The 22,934-nt window shown below is 43.7% G+C and overlaps 1 protein-coding gene across 2 annotated transcripts; it reads left to right on the top strand.

Annotated features, from left to right (window-relative positions):
- The first annotated feature begins 571 nt into the window (after positions 1 to 571).
- fam184b (family with sequence similarity 184 member B) lies at positions 572 to 22,732 on the top strand. 2 transcript variants are annotated; one of them, XM_069666527.1, is made up of 18 exons: positions 572 to 1,104; positions 6,635 to 6,823; positions 8,453 to 9,106; positions 9,693 to 9,828; positions 10,239 to 10,390; positions 10,508 to 11,053; positions 12,587 to 12,694; positions 12,791 to 13,089; positions 13,816 to 13,966; positions 15,619 to 15,738; positions 15,919 to 16,051; positions 16,379 to 16,509; positions 16,745 to 16,860; positions 18,000 to 18,356; positions 18,464 to 18,578; positions 19,974 to 20,081; positions 20,558 to 20,952; positions 22,138 to 22,732. In XM_069666527.1, exons 1-18 carry the CDS (start codon positions 955 to 957, stop codon positions 22,208 to 22,210), a joined length of 3,933 nt encoding a protein of 1,310 aa, XP_069522628.1. In that variant the 5' UTR covers positions 572 to 954; the 3' UTR covers positions 22,211 to 22,732. The 2 variants fall into 2 exon arrangements, with proteins under 2 accessions (XP_069522628.1, XP_069522629.1); XM_069666528.1 differs by lacking the exon at positions 19,974 to 20,081.
- The last annotated feature ends 202 nt before the right edge of the window (positions 22,733 to 22,934 follow it).

Below are 22,934 nucleotides of genomic sequence, written 5' to 3'. Positions count from 1 at the left end.
TGGTTTGAAGAGGTTTCAGATAGGAGGAGGTTTAGCATGGGTGGGTGAATGGGGCCTCCTAACAGATTAATCCACTCATATGGCTCTGTCACAGTAAAAGGGGAACTCCACCAATTTGACATATTTCAAATTACTTATCAGAGTAATATTTAGCTGGTGAACACAGTAGCTATTCTTTTAGTCCTGTATAACAATAAAAATTATAATTGCTTTGAGACTGTTGGGCTATGGTTACCCAAATAAGCCAATGATACAATCTAATTAGCATTAAGAATACAAGGAGAAGGCTACTTTTCAAATACTACATAAAGGACACAAACCTACAGGCTGTCATATATTTCTGTTACTATCAGTGTATTCTGTTTACGGTATCTGACTGATGGAGTAAAATCACACGACTGGACCCCAGAGACCCCTCCTCCCCTCCCTCCTCCTCCACACGGTGATCGGCATTGATACAGCAGCGCCGGTAGGGGCGGGGCAGCACTGCAGCAGTGCGCTTCTCGAGCTGTCTCCGGTAATGTTCTATAGGATACACACGCCCCTCTCCGCCCCTGCCGCGAGACAGGTGGTTGGACTGTATGCCTTCATCCGCGAGCGCTCCCTCCTAGTATAAGAAAAAAAACCCATATCTGTTTACAGCAGCGAAGGGTCGGTTGGCGCGAGCGCGTCCCCGATGGACTCCCAGCGTGTGACCTCCGCGATCACCGGGCGGATAGCGGGAGAGGGGGGCAACAACCGGAACGCACGAGGAGAGCCCCGCCGAGCTACTACCAAATGTTTTCCAGCAAATCGCTCGAGCTGCTGTTCACGGGAGGGGGTGTACCGAGAGAGGAATGAGATGCGCGAGTGAAAAGTTGACACGATTTTTGGTGGGAATTTGCATCTGAGAAGCGGCAGGATCATTTGTGACTATCCTCCGGTCTGGAAAGTTCCCTTGTGTGGCGGTTCATTATGGCTTCAGGCGCCGGTAAGGCTGCACAGCCCCCCGGGCCGGGCTCCGCCGTTAACGGGACTGCGGCAGACTTCCAAAACATCGAGCAGGAGCTGTACGACTACCAGATGCACAGCAAGATGTGCAAGAAGATCGCTCAGCTCACCAAGGTAAGACCTGCCGGTGACACTGAAAGATGCGCGCGACCGGACGGACGAACGCACGCGCTGTCACTGAGTGTGCCAGGCTGATTGGATGATCTGATGGCTGCCTCGCACTGTATCATAATTACATACTGAGAACGTGACTGTTATTATCCTGTGTAATGATATACCAGAGAGACAGTTACACATATTGCAGCTAATATGTACATATAACTGATCCGTTGGAGATTTTACATAAGATACAACCATAGAGAAGCATAGACAAAAATAATACAAATAGCCTAAACTGGCACGTGCTTAAACATTATCGATAAGCACCAATATAATTACCTCTTGGAAAACTTGGATCAGGGTTCATTCGTCTTCGTGACTGACACAGTAATCAGACATCAGCGATCAGTCAGAGCTCTGGGTGCAGGCTGCAGATCTCCAACATTGAGAGCCAAAACCTGCTGGGCAGCAATTAAGAGCGATGTAATTATCAGCTTATCTGCGGATTACCTTTGGCATGCATTCATTTATTTATTAGACCGTTAGGCCTATATGTCATAAAAATAAAAATAACTGCAGATCTTATTGTAACGATTCTAAATTGTGTTGTTTTTTTTGTCAAATCAGGTGTCCTGGCACAAGGGTGTCAATGAACAGCGATATTAAACAGATACAACTAGCAAAACCCCACATTTGACCAGAAAATGCTTAAGATTTATGATTAAATTGCATTAATTGAGTAATCAGTTACATTTCTGACATGATCACAATATTCCTCATTAGCCCCAACAACACTGTGTATCCTCCTCCATGCAGGAAGATACTTGCCAGCAGCAGCAGTAATAGTGTCTGTATCTGCTCTGGTTTTTCATACAGTAAGCACTGCTATATGGGGATTCTCTCTCTCTCTCTGGTGCACAATAATGCTTACAGAAGCAGGGCATGACCCATCGCTTGTTGAGCTATGACAATTACTGATGACTGTGCAGTTCCCATCTTCCCTTATGGGTTCACCTCTGTGTGTGTATGTGTGTGTTCAGGAACATGTCTGCAATGCAATACATGCTGCAGTTGTATCTGTGCGTGTTGTTCGCAGAGCTTCTTCTTCATAGGCACGCACAAACAAAGATGACACAGAAGAGGGGTCAGCACTTGTGTCTGTGCTTGTTAGAGAAATCTGCCAGCCAAGTCTTTCTACCGCTCATGCTCCTTCCATCCTAATAAAAAAAAGAAGAAGCCTGGACTTGTTTCTCTCTCTCTGGAAACTTTATGCAAGCCCAGCCAGCCCTGCTTCTTTTGCTCTTTGATAACCACGGTGAATAAATCCGAAGCCTAAAAGCGCTGATGAAATGTAAGAATCATCAAGTCGGATATTTGGTGTAAGCATTTTCTCTGAGCTCGGGGATGCTGGGTATGTGACACATGATTTAATGGAGTGTTTTGGGACGGAGGAGAGGAAGTGGGAAATGGGTCAGCTGTGGTAACCTTATATATTAAATAACCCCCCACACACACTTACACACATGCACTTGTACTTAGCACACCTCCTCTCACTCCTCCACTCACCCATCCACACACTTATGCTTGACTTACACAGCTCCCTCCCCCCTCCATCCAGTGTGGTCTGTCCGGGTTGAATGGGTGCTGCTTAATATAAACCAGTAGCACATCGGAGTGTGTTTACACGGCAGAACAAGCCAATGGGAAGAAAGCGATGGCTGACCAGGCCAGCTGTTGTGAATGTTCACATAAGCTTGTGCGTGAACAGGCACACACACACACACCCACAGAGAGGAGAGTAGTGTCTTTATGTGACTCACAGAGATCAACAGTAGCCTATTGAAGTGTTTGTGTTCATAAATACACACGCACTTCTGATTGGCGGCTCTAATTCTGTCTGTGTGATTTCCTGCACTTAGCTATCTTGCACTGTCACAATGTTCCATGCTTTGTAATCCAGTACAACCGCTACTCGCTTTGATATGTGTCGAGGTGTGTGTGTGTGTTTGTGTGTGTGTAGGTGTGGGCTGATGTAAGAGAAAGTGTGTGCATGCCTGCTTGTCTCTTTGCCTAACCTCTCCTCTGTGCACCATCTCTTCACTCCACATCTCACTCCTGTTTCAACAGCCTCGTCTCAGCTCTCCTGTACACCAAAGACAGAATATTCATTTCATGCTTTGCTGAATATGAAGTTGTTGTCAGTAAGCACAGGCACTCGCTCGTGAGGCTACATGAATAACATCATCGACTGGCAGGATCAATATCAAGATCTCCAGACAGGATTTACAGTAGCAAGAGGCCAATCTCTGCCCAGACGGCCGCAGCAAGCGTCCAAAGAATTTACACCAAAGAGGGCTCCACTTTAATACACCACATTTCATTAAACGTTAAGGCTTGTACTAAAGGCTCTTCTAAATGTTTTCAATACTCCCTCTGTTGTCTTGAACTTTTTATAGGACACTCAAAATCCAAAGCTAACTTAAGACGCTTTGAATCAGAAGCTAACTTTAGCCGCTTAAGCTAGCCCTAGTAACAGTGGCCTCTGTGGTCCCGAGTGAAAGTTTCGAGTTAGTGGTACATGCTACAGTGAGAGCTGTCATTAGTCAGTGAACTGACTCATTCATGTCACTTACACAGCACTATCTATTTAAAGTTTGCTTATTTAAGCTAACATTAGCCCCCATAACCTACTGGTCAGAATTTTACCAAATAGGCTCCTAACAAGGGCATGTAATTTCAACGTCATATTTGTAAGAGTAAAAATGTGTTATTTATTCTTTCAAAAGAAATCTCCCTTTAAGTGGAGAATGATGGCTAAATATGTAATTAAAGATAGATGTTAAATAAAGATAGAAAACTTATCCCATAAACTGCAAAAACACAAGCTAACTTTAGACACTGCGAATCAGAAGTTAACTTTAGCCGCTAACCTTAAGCTAGCCCTAGTAACAGTCGCCTATGTGATCACAAGTGGCAATGAAGATGTAGTGGCACATGCTACATGGAGTACAGTCATAAGGCAATGAACTGACCTATGCCAGTTACACAGCAATATCTATTTAAAGTTTGCTAACTTAAGCTAACATAACCTCCCATAACCTGCCTACCAGCCCCAAAACAAGGGCATGTAATTTCAAATTCTTCTTTGTAAGGGTCACGTGTTATTTATTCTTTCAAAAGTAATCTCCCTTTAAGCAATGAAGGGTAATGATGTAATTGCTGTTAAATAAAGATAGAAAACCCATAGAGTGAAAATGCAAAACAGAAGCTAACTTTAGACGCTGCGAATCAGAAGCTAACTTTAGCCGCTGACCTCAAGCTAGCCCACGTAAAAGTGGCCTCTGTGGTTGTAAATGGCAATTAAGAGGTAGTGATACGTGCTATATTCAGAACATTCCTAAGCTGAATGTTAACATGTCTGTAGGTCAGTGGTCCTTAAGAATTAAACCACCAATTTTTGCAAGGATTAGAGAAAACCTCTGACTTTTGTTTGTAAAGTATAGCCTATATAAAGGATGTTTGCATTCTTTGTTTTTGTGCTGTTTTTAATCTTTGTTAGCATTGTTAGCATTAAGAGTCAAGTCCCTTAACTCCAAATGCTACAGCATCCAACATTAATGTATCCATATTTAAGCCAATAGTGATTTTTTGTTTGGAAATGAACCTTATATCTTTCAAAATGTAATTGTCCCCTCTACACAAAACCAGGTCCATAATTAAATGTGTGGTGTAGAATAAGTAGCACAGAGCCCTGCTTGCCCCACCTGACACATTTTTGGATGAACTGGCCTCATTGCCCAACAGCCGTGCCTGACCTCGTTGATGCTCCTGTGGCTAAATGGGAGCAAACGTCTGCAGCTGAGGCTTGAAAAGAGCCTCGAAGGAAAGGTGGAAGTTGTTATAGCTGCAAAATTAACACTAGAGATTGGAATGAAATTTTTAACAATCCAATGCAGGCGTAAGTCTGTGGCAATAGAGTATCATGCCACCCTTAAGGGGGGCCCGACCTCCAGGTATGGGAACCCCTGGTTTACATCTAAACAAGTTCAGGAGAACCCTTGCTAAATTTTCCTCACTCCTGCTATATTTTCCTCTTCCTTCCTTGCTCTCTCTTTTAAGCTGGCCATCAAGGACAGCAAAGAGCAGCACGCACACAAGCTCCCCAAAGAGCCTGCCCTTGTTTCAGAGTCCCCTCTCATGCCTCTGAGTCACGGGTAATAGTTTGTGAGCCAAAGTTCACGCACTATGACGTGCTTGCATAGCAAGCATCACGAACTGTCCAAGTGACAGGACGGAGAGAGAAGTGATTACGATTCTGAAAGGTGTTGCATCCATTATCAATATCTGAAGCTGCACTATAAGAAATGCAAGATAGATTAATGGAGATCAAAAGTGTTGAGACCATGTTTGTGCAAAAGAGATGCGGTGACATGTACACACACACACACACACACACACACAGAGGGAATGTCTGGTCGTGCTGTGCCAGCTGTGTGCTGCAGACAGAGAGGCGTCTGGGTAAAATATGAGCCTATGTGTCCCCAGCATACACCCACATCCACATGCACACACACAAACACACACCTCTGTCAGTGTGTAAGTGAGACGTCAGGGTCAGTGGGAGTAGATGATGACACTGTAGACATGGCGTAGAGGGTAAAGTGAATAGTGGGGAGAAACAGGCCATATTTCAGGTGTTAGTCACAGGCTATATTGGGAGGACATGCTGGCAGGCAGCAGAATCACTGCGTGAAGCTGCATTGACTGGGCTATATTAACTCACAGGACTTTGTTTACAGTACAAACACACAGATGGTCAGTGTTCCTGTTTAACTTTCATCATTTGTGTTTGGGGATTATTGCGCTTTCCTGTCTGCCAATTTCACTTTAATATTTGCCTTCATAAAGCTGCCAGCTCAAAATATTGGCAGTTTAATGTCATGTTTGTGGAGCGGTATTTGTGCCAGTTTTCCTCATGTTTGCAGTGATGTTAAATGAGCACTCAGATAATATATAACCAAACAATGAAGCAAAAATTTCAATCATTCAACCACGAGAAAAAAACTGTGAATAAAACCTAAATATAATCCATAAGAAAGAAAAGATTCATCCCTCATCAGTGCTTACAAAGCTTACAAAGTACTATTACTTCGTCTGCAGTGAGATCTTTCCCTGTCAGCTTAGACTCAACAATGACGGGCTGTTTCTGAAATTATTCTGCAGTTTGATCCAAAAATAGCCGTAATGCTTCACGAAAGCACTTTTTCCTAAATCCCTTGACCCCAGGGAGAGAAAACCTTTAAAACCCAACTTTTCAGCCGCTGTATAAAAACCTAAAAATAATCATGAAGAAAGCCCAGAAACATGGCCGGCAGAGAATATAACTGTGACTGTCAGTTCCTGTTGGGCTGCAGAGAGAAAGCGTTACCTATTACATGAAAGAGATGATGAACTAAGCACATTTCAAAGCAAACTTTCACAATATTATCGTCTTTAGGGCAGACAAGTTAACAGTTTCTCCTTGCTTGTTGTTGCCACTCTCCAGGTGATTTACTCTCTGAACATGAAAAATGAGGAGCAGGAGGCGGCCCTGCAGGCCTTGAGCCACGCCCACCACGAGGAGCTGCACCGCATCCTGATGGAGACGTGCCATGAAGGGGAGGGGTCGGCACTGAGGACACGCCTACTCGAGCTGCAGGAGTCTCTGGATGAGCAGCAGAGAGTAGGAGCCCAGGTGAGTGTGCGTGCGTGTGTGTGTGTGTGTGTGTGTGTGTGTGTGTGTGTGTGTGTGATTTCGCCCTAACCCTCCCGATCATGAGATAAACTGACCTCATTCAAGGACATGTTGTTTCGCTTCTATTTAACATATAAAATCCCAGCGGGAGCAGCAAATCAAACCCGCCCCTCATGTGACCTACAACAGTCATCCTCGTTCAGATAGCCTGTAACTTCACCCAGTACAAGGCTCCATGCCTAATTTACATGCTGCGCACCACAATGAAACTTCAACATGAATCATAAATACCCATGTGACTAACTTGTGAGGTCTTTGGAAATATGATTCAGAGCTGAAAGATTTATTTATTTTGAAATGTGTGGCCCTGCTCATCTGACTGCCTTGTTTGTCATCTACCATATGTTCGTCCTGGTTTAGCTGTCGGACATTTTTCTGCTAATTCATGAGCATCTTATCACTGGAGTCTAAACACCTACAGGCACATACCTGCTGAAAAACGTCGGCTCAGTTTTTGTGTGACACGATGCAGAAACACACAAATGTGGCCGAATAGGTTTCAGCACAATCCTAGTGCAGAGCGGTCTGCGGAAAGATGAATAGATTGTTAGTAGTAGGAGGAATACATTACATGAATTGGAGCAGGATAGTGCCATAGTGCCACTGATGCAATTATTGTGAGAATGCAATGATCATAAATCTCGACTGCAGAGTTGAACATAGGATAACCACGTGCTTATTAGCAGATCTCTTACAAAATATATCAACAAAGCTCAAACGCAGCTCTGTCTGGATTCATATTATTATTATGCAACATAATGTAACTGCAGGCACACACTCTTTATTCTGCAGCAAATGGCCATATGCAAAATAATGCACTCACTCACAGTTTTCTAGATAAAGACAGGAACGGACTTGTTAGAGTCGGTGTGTAATGGTTTATTTCATGGCTTCATTTATATTCCAAGAAGTTTCCCTGAAAGAAATCCCCGAAAGAATCTCCTCCTTTCTAGTTCAACTTTAAGAGACTTGTAGTCAGCAGTTTTGAATAGGTGAGCTGAACAGGCAAAAATGTGAAATTTGTCAACAGGCAAGTAAAGAGTTATATACCGTATATCCATCCATTATCTATACCGCTGATACTGTTAGGGGTCGCGGGGGCCAAGAGCCGACTATCTGATTACAGTTCCTTCAAGCAACTTCCGAGGAGTTATGAAGAGATTACAGACCAGTGTTAGAAGAATGTCTTTTATTTTCCGGAAACCTTATTGCATTTTAAAACATACTCGTGAATTTGGATTACTTTACTTTTAATGGCTCTAATCTTACGGATGTCAACAGAGCAGGTTTGTTAAGATGATTTACCTAACACTGACATTTTTTACATGTTTTTATACACATTGTTCCTGGATCCCAACAACTAAACACGTTAAAATAGGTGGATATTTGCAGTATGAACCACACAATACATAAACTGTAGGATGTTGTCATGGAGGCCTCCAGCAAAGTTTCTGTAATGAGGAGTCATTTGGGAAAGGAAAGAGTTTTACTGGATGGATGTAAATACACTGGCCAGCGTCTTTATATGTAACTACGGTGTGTGTAACATCGTATCCTCTGTGCCTCCAGGTGCAGGCAGACTTTGAGTGCTTCCGTTACCATGCGGAAGAGAGGGAGCGTGAAACAGAGGTGGAGCTCAGAAAGCAGTTTAAAGAGAGGCTCCAGGCTGCAGAGGAGGAGCTCCAGGAGGCCAAGGCCCATATGAATGATGCCCAGGAGGAGAGCCTTCGGTTAAGCAAGGAACTGGAGAAGGCCGAGGAGCAGATCCAGGAGCTGCACGCCAAATGCGAGGAGCTAGAGAAAGCAGCTGACGAGGACAGACAGAGGGAGGAAGAGGAGAAACAGAAGGAGGAGGAGGACCGAAATACAGAGGAGCGGGAGGACTTGGAAAGGGTAAAAGCACTCCTGGAGGAGGTGAAGGCGCTGAAGGAGGAGAGGGATCGAGCAGAGGTGGAGAGGAGGCGAGCGGAGAAAGAGGAACGGGAGCAATGGGAGCAGAAGATGAGCGACCTGAACGAGGAGAAAGAGGATATGAGGAGGATGATGGAGGCGGAATGGCGGGAGGAGCGGCAGAGGTGGGAGGAGAGGGAGGAGGAGGAGAAGAAGGGGATGCACAGCGCTCTGAGAGAGAGAGTGAAGAGGGCTGAGGCGGAGGTGGAGAGTCACCTGGAGAGGTTGGCTGAGAGCAAGAGGAACACAATGAAACTGCAAGAGCGGATACAGGTACACACACACACATTACCCATAATCCCTTTCCTCAAACTGAAACTTTAATCCAAGGCTGTGAGAAAGGAGACGTAAGGAAATTAAGATGTTGCAGCTTCCTGTCGCTAATGATGGTGTTGATGGGAAAGGAGAGAGCGAGGTGGAGGCAGAGAGAGAACAGAGAGGTGGGATTCTGCTTGTCGAAACCACAGGCTGCCCTCCCTGAGTGCTATTCCCACTGCCAGCTCTCTGCTAATGAGCAGTTTGAGCAGGATAGATTCGCTGCACCACCACCATTACCACCTTGTGGATGAGCATTAAGAAGCCCTACGAGAGCTGGCACAGAGCTGACATAAGCCCTGGCAGTAAACCATTAAAGGCTCACAGCTGGGCCAGATAGCTCCCTGACTCACCACATTTCATCCCATTTTTCTCCCATCACACTCCCTGTCTCTCTAACTCGGCTCCTTTCTCTCCTCGCTGCTTGTCTGTGTCAAATTTGTGTCAGCTTCTCTCTCTCTCACTTTTTTTTCTCTCTTTTCTACTCCCTGGTGCTTTTTTTGTGGACCCACAATACTCTGCTGCATGGCCCTCCTCACCCAAGGACCTGGAGGAGGAGCTGGAGCTCGATCGGAGGCGTGTGTCCGAGGCAGAGGGCGTGGCTAAGCGGGCGGAGGAGGAGCTGGCGGTGGCCAAGGAGAGGCTGCTGCTGCAGGAGGACGAGCTGCAGAGCCGAGCAGGTGATCCCTCAGTCTGCCTGTCCACCCGTCGCCTCACCTGTCTGTCTGATGGTGAAAGCTGTGCTGAGCTCGGTGCATTTCCATTATGCATTGTGACTCAGCCTTCGATAATGAAGTTATAGCCTCACACCGATATAATATATACAGAGAATGCAACAAACGCACATTATTCTTCCTCCACAAAGGCGAACAGTTTCATCAAAGTGTCATCATACGCAGTCAGCAAAAACGCTCTGTTTTATTTATTGCAGTGCAGCGAGAGTGATTTTAGTTTTAGGTGCTTCCTCATTCAGGCCCTTATTCTGCTTCTGTTACGCATAATCAATCAATTTGTGCTTGTGCATGTTTAATAAGCGTGCCTGTGTTCACTTGCATGTTTATTTTGTGTGTGTTCTCTGTGTGTGTCTCAGAGGAGCTGCTGAACCGCGGAGGCTGCGAGGTGTGTGTTTGTGCTGAGGTGGAGGAGCTGAGGAGCCAGGTGAGCCGGCTGCAGAGCAGGAACAGAGAGCTGGAGCTGCAGAGCAGCGGCCGCAACAGTGACCACGCCCGGCAGATACGCCAGGTAAAACACACACACACACATGCTCAAAGAGATCAATCGATTTAAGAAAGTAATCATTAGTTGCAGCATCACATCACTAAGTACAGGCCATTGAGTGGTTGTTGTGTGTGTTGGCAGCATGCTGAGGCTCTGTCCAGTTTGCGTTCCGAGATGGTGAGAGCGCAGACGGAGGAGCTGCGTCGCATCCAAAAACATGCAGACGACGAGAGGGACAAACTGCAGAAGGAGATAGAAAAAGAGAGAGAAACCCTGCAGAAGGAAAGAGAGCAAGAAAAGGATGAGTTCGAAAAGGACAGAAGCAGACTTCTGCGAGAAAGAGAGGAGGAGAAAGAGGCGCTGCACAAGGAGGTGGAAGAGATGAAAGAACGTCTGAGGGCAGAAAAGGAGGAAGAGGTGGACCGGCTGAGGAAGGAGCTGGAGGTGGAGAGGGTTCGCGGTCGCTCGCAGCTGGACAAAAGCATCGAGCAGGTGGAGCAGGAGAGAGCGAATGTGCAGCAGAAGCTGGAGGAGGAGAAGAAGAGATTGGTGGAGAAGGCCGAGGAGGACAGGAAACGATTAAAGGAGCAGGTACGGAAGGCAATAGAGGAGGTGATGAGGAGACATGCGGCTGAACTTCAAAGCGTCCAGGAAGCTCTGAGCTCAGAGAAGAAGACCAACCAAGAGGTCAGTATGTGTAGAGTGCTGGTAGTGAGGTTATTCCACTTAAGTGTAAACCACTTCTAGCTACCTAAAGGCACAGATCAGTGCATTTTTACTCTCATATATTTAGACTCAGGCTGTCATAATTCCTTCTTTGTCAGAGCATTTGGACTGACGGTGCTGTAAGAGGACAGGCTCCATTATAAAACAGTTTTCACTTATCTGAGCTTTAAAAATAGCCTGCTGTGCAGCTGTGGCAGCCCGCTCGTCATACAGGCTAAATTATTTTAGTTTCAGCTTCACTCAGATTTGGGATTTAATTGTTTTGAATACAAGGACAAACTGTTATTAGAAATACATTTCCCTTTCATCCTGTCACACAGCTGCGGCAGAAATGTTTCCCCTGCTCTGAGTCTGTGTGATGCAAATGAGCATTTTGTAAGACTCTTAAGAAAACACAGAAATCAGGATTGTACAGCTGTTAAACATCTATTTTATATTGCAAGCAGTTAGCCTACATTAACTACCCCTCACTCTGAAATCCCTTTCCCACTGGTCAAAAAACCTGCTAAGCGGGAAAGGTTACAATCGGCATTCAGACCCAGGTAATTATCGCCTCGGCACCGATCAGCAATGATGGGAACACCAAACCCTAATCTCCTACCCCTCTCCGTGCTCCGTCGGTAACGTCTGCGACTCCTCGTCATCTCAGCTACAAATTCTGCCGTCTCTGTCCAAGCAGCGCTCGAACATCGTTCCAAATTTGTCGGCGGCGCATTTGATAAACAGACTGAATGAATAATAGATACACTAAAGACCTAACCACCGTCTTCACTGTTTACTAACCCTGTTTCGGGCGCATTTGTGACGTTAGACCAGGGGTGGGCAACCCTACTCCTGGAGAGCTACCTTCCTGCATGTTTTAGGTTCCTCCGCACTCTAACACACCTGATTTGAATGATCTGCTCGTTATCAACCAACTGAAGCGTCACAGGGGATTGGTAACGAGTGAAACATTCGAATCAGGTGTGTTAGAGTGCGGAGAAACCTAAAACATGAAGGACGGTAGCTCTCCAGGAGCAGGGTTGCCCACCCCTGCGTTAGACGGTGACGCAGCAGAAAAGAGACCGACAGGAGTGTACTCCACTGGCAATGGGAAAAGAGACAATCAGCATTTATTAGCGGGTCTTCCCGGGTCTGAAAAATCTGTGTCAATGCGCTACTTTCGGTGGGAAAAGGGTATAACTGACTGCTGTATAGACAGTTCAAATCGACCTCCAGTGACCCCGTTCCCATGACCCTTAAAATGAAGCATTTGTTTGTTGTCTGACCTGCTGTCTTGTTAATCATCATGAGACCCTTTCGGGCGTCCAGATCCCCCTTTATTTCCTGCCCTTTGAGCCGTCTTATACTTTGCACTTCATAGGGACTAATTATTAATTAGGCTTAGTAATAAGGAGATGATAATATGTTCGGGTTAAAGTCCTAAAAGAAGATAAGTGGTTAATTTAATAACGAGGATAAGGAGGTTTTGATGAGGATGAATTTTCTTGGAAGGTGTGTGCGCATTTGGAAGTAGAGAGAAGAAGCGGTGAGGAGCTACGCAGCCTGCTGGAGAAGGAGAGAGAGGAGCTGAGGACGAAACTGAGAGACGCTACCAATGAGGTCAGAGGTCAAATGGAACTTGTTGCGTGTGTAATTTTGTATTTGTATTTGTAACATCTATTATGATAACACCTTTTTCATTTTCTGTTCTCTTAGATCTGCAGGCTGGAGTCAGTCCTCCAAAAGCAAGACAAGAAAGAGAAGGTGGACCCCGAAGCTGCACCCTCATGCGGGCCGCAGTGTTCTCGCCTGGAGGAGGACCTCCACAAAACTCGGACTCGTCTGGCTCGGGTACAGGAGGAGGCAGACAAGCAGCGGGACAGACAGACGAGGGACATCGCGTCCCTGAGAGCCGACAAACACCGGCTGGAGGAGAAAGTCCTGGAACAGAGCCGACTGAACGCAGAGAGGAGTCTTCTAGATCAGGGCCAGCGGCACACCGAGGACCGGATCAGGTAGCAGAATAAACACCAACCTGTCAGAACAGCTTAGGCTTACTTTACTAAGTCCAACCTTTGCTTGTCATCACCTTCCTGTTAGAAGATCACAGGGGAAGATTAAAATCAAGAAGCAAATTGCTTGTAGTGTGGCCCACTACAACCTACAGCATCTTTTGCTCTCTACATTGATTCATTGGAATGAGCTTTATTGAAATATAATGTAGTTTAGCAGAAGAAAACATGCAAAGATATTAGCTGCAGCAATAAAAAGGACTCGGTGCTACAAACGATGCATTAAACAGCGTGAGTACATCAGCGAATATTAAATCAATAGCACATCCAAATAAACATTAGCCGTAATGTTCGTCAGTAAACCAATTAGCCTGTCCTGTCTCATAAAGTGATTCTATATCCAGCATTACCCTCCAGATTATTTACTGATTGTCAACACACACACTGAAAACAGCTGATATTTTTATTCAAAGTGTGTTTAATTGCTCGAAAATGCACATTTAAATTAAAATGTTCCTCTCCTAGTCTCTTAATATGACAAAGTAAAACCAGACTTTTGCTTATAAGGTCATATAATTGAGCTACAATTGTCTGCTGCAAATCAAATAAAAGAGAATCACCACCAAAAACAGACACGCTTACACAATAGAATGTGGCAGGAATAAATGAACAGTGATTGTGCACGTCGGTTACCTCTCCCTCACTTCCTGCTCTGCTGCATGCCTGCAGGGCAGAGTGCGAGGATCGTCTCAGAGCGGAGTTCAGGATCGAGATGAACGCGGCTGTTGCCGAGAGCGAGCAGAGATGGCAGAACAGAGAGCAGGAGATGCAGACGCAGATTTCTGAGCTGCAGAGTCAACTGAGCGAGGAGCAGGAGCAGGTGAGTCTCCATCGCAGACGGCCAGGAACCATCTGTGGTCCAGGTACCCAGGGACTGCAGCCATGGACTGCAGCCATGGTGACTGTAAAGGCATCTAATTATAGCCTGGGGATGATTTTCTATTTAGTTTATTGTTCATATTTGTCTAGAATATTCTGAAAGGCGAACTGGAGATGTGGGCGATGAAACCTACGCATTTGATGGATTGACTTGTGTAGACTTTTGCTCATGATTGTTTCATTGTATAATGTCAGACAGTAGTGAAATTATAAGTTATTAGAGCCCAGGGTGACGACTTCCAAATTCTTGTTTTAAAACAACCAATAGTCGAAAACCCATAGATAATGAGTTTACTTCAAACATGGCTGAGAAAAGGGGCACATTTTCACATTTAATAAGCTGGAACAACCATTTTTGCTTTAAAACAACTGCAAAAACTTAAAAAAAAATGTAATTGATAGAAATACATGAATAACACTTTGTGTGTTACACTTTTGGATCGCTCTCTGTTTTTACACACACAACAAATAATCAGACAGTGAAAAAAAATAAAACCTCAAGACAGAAGAAAGGAAAGGGACAGAAAGAGAGGACAGAGAGGGGCACGAGATCAATCCATTTTCAGTGAATTAAATTGATATATGAAGGTTTGCCATGTTTTGTATATTTGCAAAGGTTTCCATTACTGGTGTATCTTACCTTTTCCAGTTTGATGAAGGACATGTAGTCCGTGAGCCATTGGGAGGTAGATGATGGTATGGGGGACTTCAACCGTAGTAGAAGTCGGCGTCTAGCTATTAATGAGGTGAAGGCTATAATGTCCAGGTTAAACTTTGTCCAAATCTTGGGAACACCAAAAATTGCAGTGCCAAGGCATATATCAACTTTCACATTAAATATTTTAGAGAGAGTTGTAAAGTGATTAGTCCGGGGACTCTGCAACATTGGGCATGAAAAAACATACAGTATGACTTAAGTTACAAGGAGAGGCATGGCATCTATCACACGTGTTCTCTAGATCTGGATAAATTACAGAGAGCCATGCTTTTTAGTAATGAACTTTATTAAATACTTTTAACAATCCTTCTTAAAACAACACGTCAAACCTGTAAAACTCCACACATTAAAACCAGTTTGACAGTCAGGATAAGTGCTTCTCAGCCTGCAGAAGAAGTTGTATAAGGGTCTGTGACTGCAGGGAGATTTGACAGGTCTGGGAATAATAACACTTGGTTGGTGTCTCAGCTTCTACTCTGTGACTATACATTGAAGGATGTTTGAAAAGTTGGAAAGAGTGGGTGTTTACCAGGCAGCAGGGTGAGACAAAATACCCTTCTGAGCTGCATTATGTAGGATCCATCTGGATTCTTTGTCCTCAGTTGCACTGATTTCCCCAACTATGTGGGATGCTGAATTGCTGGAGTACATTTTTAATTAGTTCCATAAGCCTGTTTTTGCACAATGAAGTCTGTTTTTTATATTTATTTATTTTAAAAAAGACGTCTGAGTCTGCGATTCTGAAACAAAAGCGGCATCTCCATTTAATTGAATGCTTGCTGCAAATTCATCATCTCAGGATTACTTTGACGGACGCTCTGAGCTTTTAAAAAAAAAAAAAGTCCTTTGCTCATGATTTCTCGCCCAAACTGCAGGAGGAGCAAAAGAAGGCGGGCTCGGGAGACGATTGCCATGGCAACCCCGAAATTGACAGGCTGAGGAAAGAGGTCCAAGACACCAAGGAGATAAACAAGAAGCTGAGGGAGCTGCTGCAGGTGCACACACACAAAAATCATACGTACTCTCTTTCATATTTTTTTTTTGTGATGAATAATTAAGCAGCTTTGATGGTAGCGCTGCAATGGAGATTGTGTGCTTTTATACACACACACAAACACACACAGTAAAGTGTATCTGTAGTTAAAAAACAACACGTGTGTTAATGTGTTTTAAAGGAGCCACAGAGCCAATCGTCAGCAGAGGAGAGACACAGTCACGCTGTTGCTCTGCAGGCGTTAGAGAGACAGGCCAAAGAAGACGTGCTGTCTGAGAGGAACCGACTACAGACAATGCACCACCTGGAGCTAGGTAACACACACAAACACCTGTGCACAACACATTCACGCATGAGCATTAGCATAAGCACACGCCAACAGTAGCACGGTCTGTATAGCAAAGACATACACACACAGCTGCACGGACAAATGAGCAAGTACACACACACACACATAGAGCGATATACAGATTATAAATTCAACACTGAAGTTGCTATTGCCATGGATACACTTCACCATGGCAACAGCAGAAGGGTACCTGTAACAGTGGGCCCAATTGATTTTGTTTTTCTGTCTGTGTATGTGTGTGTGTGTGTGTGTGTGTGTGTGTGTGTGTGTGTGTGTGTGTGTTTGGTATCAGATAAGCAGCGTGCAGAGTTGACCCAGCAGCACACGGAGTGGAGCAGACAGATGACCCAGAGACACATGCAGCAGATAGAAGACCTGCAGGCTCAGCTACAGGCACACACACAGATGATGGCTCTGCAACAGGTAACACACACACTTGAGTCCCAGTGGAGTGAGGGTGCAAAAAAAACACAAACACACACACCTCCCAGTCTCTCCTGTCTTTGTGTCCTTCCCTGTATTTCATTTATGTAACGTCACCGAAGCAAAACACTCATTTAAAACTAATTCGTTTAAAAAAACAAATTCTGAATGTTAGTTGCAGATATTGATCGTGTGTGTCTACTGTATTAATGCATGTGTGTGGGTGTGTGTGCAGGACCTGAAACAACAGAATCAAAATCAGGTGTTTGAGCGACAGCTGGATGAGAGTCGCTGTGCCATGCTGGAGCTGCAGAGAGAAAATGCCACTCTGAAGAAGCAATTAAAGGAAAGGTAATGAAAAGAAGTGTGCAGGTATTTCTACGGTAATGAGATCTATCTGTTTTGCGACTAACTGTTGTTTTAATTCTTAGTTAATGTCAGAAAATAGTCAGAAAAACAGCATAGTTTCCCTTAGCCCAAGGGAAAGCACTAAAAATAATTGTTGCATCCAGTCAACAGCCCCAAAGATAGTTGGTGTAATATTGTCAATAACAAAGAATTAAATCCTAACATTTTAGTAGACAGGAAAATGAAAAAGTTTTACAGTTTTAGCTTGAAAAATTTGCCTAAATAATTCATTGATTATCAAAATAGTTTGCAAATGATTTTCTGTCAACTTTATTCCAAGAGTCAGATTAAAAGATTGACACCTTTTTTAAGTCTGTATGGTTTGGTAAGCTAACAGCCAGCATCTAGTTAGCTTAGCTGAGCTCAATGACTGGAAACAATGGGAAGCTAGCCTAGCTCTATTGGACAGTGACGTAATACAGCAAAAAAACAAATGGATGGTCATGCCAAGTACGTAACTTAAGTAAATATAATGTAATAATGTATACTGTTCATTAGTAAGCTTTAGAGGTGCTGGGAGGTGTATTTTAGCACGACACCGAGCTAGCTGTTCCTCACCTGTTTAGCCTTTCCGATTAGCTAACTTTCTCCTGGCTCTAGCTTCATGTTTGGTGGACAGAAAATACTTAAATTTCAGCATTTTTCCATCATCATTCCTGGTAATAAATGTGACAAAAGATTTCAGACGTTTTTCCTTGTGTTTTATATCTGTTAAAATATCTAAAAGGTTTAACACATCTACATTGAAATTGTATAATTGCAGTATGTTTTTGTATTTGACAAGAAAAAAACAAGTCATGAAGTCATCCGGTTTTAAATAGGCTCGATATCGATACGATAATGGCAGAAAAGAAAACATTTAAAAATATTTATCAAATCAAAAATGTGTCCAATAAATTCTGTTTTAAAAAAGGATTTGTTTTAAACTGCCAATACTACACAGAAATAATAGACTGAACACTAATAAGCAGAATACATTAAAATCAGGAAACGTTGTTTTAATGTATCTTAATTGTTCTATTGTATTAAATAGGCCACTTCCATTATTTCCACCCTACTCTGTATCTACCGTCTCTTCCCAGGTCAGTGCAGGAGAACCCAGAAATGGAAGAGAAAGAGGAGGAGAGTGTCGACCTGCAGAAGAAGAGGGACGCCCAGCTGGAAGAAGAAGCACAACGTCTGAAGGAGGAGGTGGAGAAACTGAGGGTGGAGATGGAGAAACTGGAGGAGTCACAGAAGCACTGGGAGGAGAAGAAAGAGGAGGACGTGAAGGAGGAGGAGTTGGACGAGGAGAAGAAGAAGGAGCGGGAGGAGGAGAAGAGGAGGGAGGAGGTAGAGGAGATCAAGAGGGAGCACAAGAGGGAGATGCAGAGTTTGGTGTCCGAGTACAGCAGCGCCCAGACGCACCTGCAGGCTCGCATAGTGGCCTTGGAGAACGAGTGAGTAGAGGACAGACACAAACGGAGGTTTAAATGAATTGACATTGTGTGTCATGAGGACAGGTATGTGAGAAAGGTGTGTGTTTGTGTATATGATTTAACTGCAGGCTGCGTGAGCGGGAGGAGCGCTGCAGGAGGAGGGAGCCCCGATGTGATGAAGGGCAGCTGGGGAAACTTCAGGAGAGACTGACAGAGAGAGACCAGCTCATTAAACGATTAGTGGTGAGAGCACACACACACACACACACACACACACACACACACACACACACACACACACACACACTTGTTTACCTTTGCATCACTCCAGAGGCTGCTGTGCTTAAAGATTAGCCTGGTTATATTTTTTACTCTTCTTATTGTCAATTAATCCCTCAAAAGACAAAACAAATGATGTTTTCTGTTTAGTCAAAGTCTGTGTGCAATATGCATCAATCTGCAGCTGAAAATAGTCCTTAGCAAATTGCACTATTCATGCTATTATGTCCAATAAAAACTGCAGTGCCCAGCTGTTTTGGGAAATTAATAGTATTTTTTTTGTGACCCAATTTACATTTACAATTTTAAGTTGCATATTTAGTTGAAACAAATGGGGTTAGTGCTGATTGCCTCAGACAGCTGTATAATTCAGAAATAAATGGAAGACAGGCTTAAGCACCAACTTTTATTGTATTTGTTGACAAAAAGAAAAAACAGACTGTCTCTGTCCATGACATAAAACACAGGAAGCCAACAGAAATGTGTCATATACCAGGTTTCCAATGCAACTTGTGTTGTGCTGTATAATTCAGCACATAAAGGTTTCACGACTCTCTGTTTTCATGCGTCTCTGCTTATGCTCTAAAATGATGTTTAATGAGTATTTTATATTGAATGACATCATAAGCTAGATAGGCATTTCAACTCGATGCTTCATACTGGACCTTGGAAACAGAAGCTGACAATCAATCTCCACTCAAACTCCACTTACTCGCTTCTTGTGCAGCTTTCCACCAGATCATGCTGGCCTCATTAGCTGAATTAATTTGCTCAGCTGCCGCCAGGAAAACCTTCCATTAATCTGAGCAGTCCTAGTACATCTGATGATGTAGAGCAGAGGTGTCCTGGTGGCCTAGTTGTGAAGAGGGCATACCATGTAACATTGCAGTTACATGGTATGCATGAATTCCCAGCAGTAAATTATTTGGCTTTTGCGTGCCCTAGAGATCACACAAATAACTTCTGCAAGTCAAAGTATGAAACTGTAATGTCATGGTGCAAAATTACCTGTAAGTTTAAACTTTTCCTGGAGAGAATTCAAAGAGTTGTGACCAAGAGATCATGTTAAAACTGGCTGTGAAAAAGGGACTTTTCTCCCCCAAAAAAGTAATGACTTTAACCATGCAACCCAAATTAAATTGGACCTGTGCCTTCATTAATCATCCGCAGTCGAACATGCGTAGGAGAAATCACTTTTTTTAGAAGTGTCCTGTGCCAGAGTGCTGTTTGTACCATCTGTGTGGCATGAGGCAGCTTAGCAAACAAGTTCACCCTCCAGACACAACGCTCACACAAAAGCAACAACACCAACTGTGAATGAGGCCAACGAAAGTCCTTCCTCATCCTCCTTCCCTCCAGGAAGAGAGGCATCAGCTGCAGCTCCACCCTCCTGTTGCCGGGGACAACAGCACCCTCAGGCTCCGTGACAGCAAGTCCCGCCCCGGGAGCGCCACGCCAACCATGAGGGTGAGTTTGTCTCTTCTGTTCAGGCACATAATGTTTTCATCCGAACGGGCCGCCCTCCAGCCAGAAGTGCTCGCTGGGCCGAGGCCAGCGTATCCCTCGACAGATCGCCAGAGTCTCTGTGACATCATAACGCTTAAATTACATTTAATTTGGCTTGTAAAGACACAGTCTGTTTGTTTGAGTTTGGATATTCATTTTAAGGTTTTTATTTGTTCATTTAAATCTGTTAAAGTTTTATATGAGCAACATAATAATGTGTTGTTTATTCATTTCTTTGAAAGTCTCAGTAACTCTCTAAACCAGCTGGGCTTTGTAAACTTAAGGAAATGCTGTTTTAACAGGAGTAAATGCATTTTATGGGGGACTATTTTCATCTGCGGATTAATACACATTTTATATTCTAGTGAACATGAAGGGAAACAGCACAGTGCACTTAAGAGTCAAACTAAGCTACAACTTGTTTTTTTAACCCGCAGAGGAAGCAGGGGGAGTCTCCTCCTCGGGTCACCAGCATCCCCAGCGGCAGTACCTACGACAGGAACATCTTCCTCCCCCACTCCTCCTCATCGTCTTCCTCCTCCTCTGTCCATCAGCACTCCTCCTCAACCCTCCCCCACCAGTCCTCCTCCCACCCTCAGACCTCCCCTCACTACTCCACCTCCTCTCTTCCACACAAGCACACCTCCCTCTCCCTCAGCCAGCAGTCCTCCCCCTCCATCCCTCGCTCCACCAGATCCCGGACCTCCTGCATCCCACCCACCCCGGCGCCCACCGCCCCGCTCCCCGTCTGCCCCTCAGCGCAGACGGGCATCCGCTATGTGTCGCCCTCCTGCCAGGAGCCACATGCACACTTGCAGGCCCATTCAATCAGGTAGGAACATTTGAATGTGTTGGCGGTGAGGTGACAACTTTAAAAGAATGTTGCACACTTTTCGCTCCAACGAAAGTATTCAGATCTATTTAAAAAGAACATTTCGGGAAACTGGCTTTTTTAGGATCAGATTCCACCTGAAAATGGAAACAAACAGAATCAGAAAATCAACAAGTAAAACCAGGAAGTGAATCAATAATGTTTGATATATCATGACTTGTAAAAAACAATTAGCACTACCGTTCAGTATTAAGTATAAAATTGTGAAAGCAAAATTAGTTCTAAATATTAAATCACTGATTAAATCTATGATGTTAACAATATTACAATGTTACAATTTAATTTAACATTGATGCTTTTGTCCAGAGCGATGCACATCTGAGACAGTTAACAAAACTAAACAAGGAAAAAAATAAAATAAAGGTAATAATAACCTGTATTTTTTGGATTGTTAATGCAGCTTTTAAGATAGTTCAAGAACCCTTCAAGCACATTTTTCTAACTTTGAGGACTTTCTGCAAACCCTGTTTTTCTCAACTTGAATCAACTCAACTTTATTTATAGAGCACTTTAAAACAACAGAGTTGGCCAAAGTGCTGTACACACACATAAAAACACAAAAACAGTTAAAACAATAGAAGACAATAAAAGCCAGCATCTCAAACTGAGTTAAAAGCCAAAGAGAAAAAATGTGTTTTAAGAGAGGATATAAAAACAGGAAGTGAGTCGACCTGCCTAATGTGCAAGGGCAACTCATTCCAGAGTTTTGGGGCAGCAACTGAAAAGGCTTGGTCCCCTCTCGACTCTTCGTCTTTGGGACGACTAACAATAACTGATCTGCTGACCTGAGGGAGCGTGAGGGAGCGTACGGCCGAAGCAGGTCAGACAGATACTGAGGGGCAAGACCATGAAAACATTTAAAAATAAAGAGAAGAATTTTAAAATCAATCCGAAAACGAACCTAATTTAAATTTGAACGTTTGAGCCGTTCCTTTGTGTTGGCCTCTCAAATTGACTGATCTTTATTTAAACACCTTAGTATAAATGTGGTATTTCATCAAGGAGCCGAAATGTTAACCTTTATAACATAAAATAACTGCATCTGAGATTTCATCTAGGTGTGGCATACTAATAAAGCAAATATAATTTTAAATTGTCAGTAAATGTTCTTCTTGTGTTTTATAGGGGTCCGTACCTGGAGCAGAGGGGGACAGAGGGGCTGAAACAGGAGTGGTTCACCAAATACTTCTCCTTTTGAGCACAAAAACACAAACACACACACAAAACAGCTGCAAGTACATTTGATCATATACAGTTCATTGCTTCTTATACACATCGGTTTGCTTCCCACACACAAACATACAGATATAACCACATCAACAGACATATGGGCTCATCACCAGCAAGGCCATCTCAAACATTGCCTCAAAGCTCAACCAAAAAGTGCTTCTCGAACATGCCTGACCTCGTCTCTGAACAAAGGTCTGCCGGATCTTGTTTGTATAGTTTGGAATGTCTCCATATCTTTTTTTAAAGCGGTCTTCCTTTTTTAATAAAATGCAACCTTTGCTCTCATCACACTCTTATTCCAGACAAACGTACATTTCTTACAATGAACAACCAAGTGTCTCCTCGAGTATGGAAGCATTCGGCGTATTCAACCAAGATCCTCGTCAAAACGGACACACACGACTCACCGTACCAAAATGAAGCTTGTGTCAATGCAAAAATGTATGATAATCTTAATGAACAAATTGAATAAAATATTTTGTTTTTGTAAGTGCCTCTTCTTTGTTATACTGGGGTAACAAAAACACAAAAGAACCAGAGGTGTTCTACCACTGATATTAGATATTAAGCAGGCCTGTGAACTGATTTGCATCGTCTACAGTCCTTTCTCTCATCATATATCCGAAACATGAAGCTTAATTGATTTCAAACAGGAGAACTGGAAGGTTTCATGTTTTGCAAAATAGCAAAAC

Source organism: Semicossyphus pulcher, unplaced genomic scaffold (genome assembly GCF_022749685.1).
Source record: "Semicossyphus pulcher isolate SPU_LCO1_2020_fin unplaced genomic scaffold, fSemPul1.0.p SCAF_17, whole genome shotgun sequence".
Taxonomy (NCBI): domain Eukaryota; kingdom Metazoa; phylum Chordata; class Actinopteri; order Labriformes; family Labridae; genus Semicossyphus; species Semicossyphus pulcher.
The sequence above is the reverse complement of the archived record's forward strand: the minus strand, read 5'-3'. Positions and strand labels throughout refer to the sequence as shown.

Excerpts from the sequence above, each read along its gene's own strand:
- fam184b (XM_069666527.1), top strand. The coding sequence starts at position 955 with ATGGCTTCAGGCGCCGGTAAGGCTGCACAGCCCCCCGGGCCGGGCTCC. Across the intron at positions 11,054-12,586 it reads AGAAGAAGACCAACCAAGAG|GTGTGTGCGCATTTGGAAGT; the intron begins GTCAGTATGTGT and ends TTTTCTTGGAAG. Across the intron at positions 15,739-15,918 it reads AGCTGAGGGAGCTGCTGCAG|GAGCCACAGAGCCAATCGTC; the intron begins GTGCACACACAC and ends TGTGTTTTAAAG.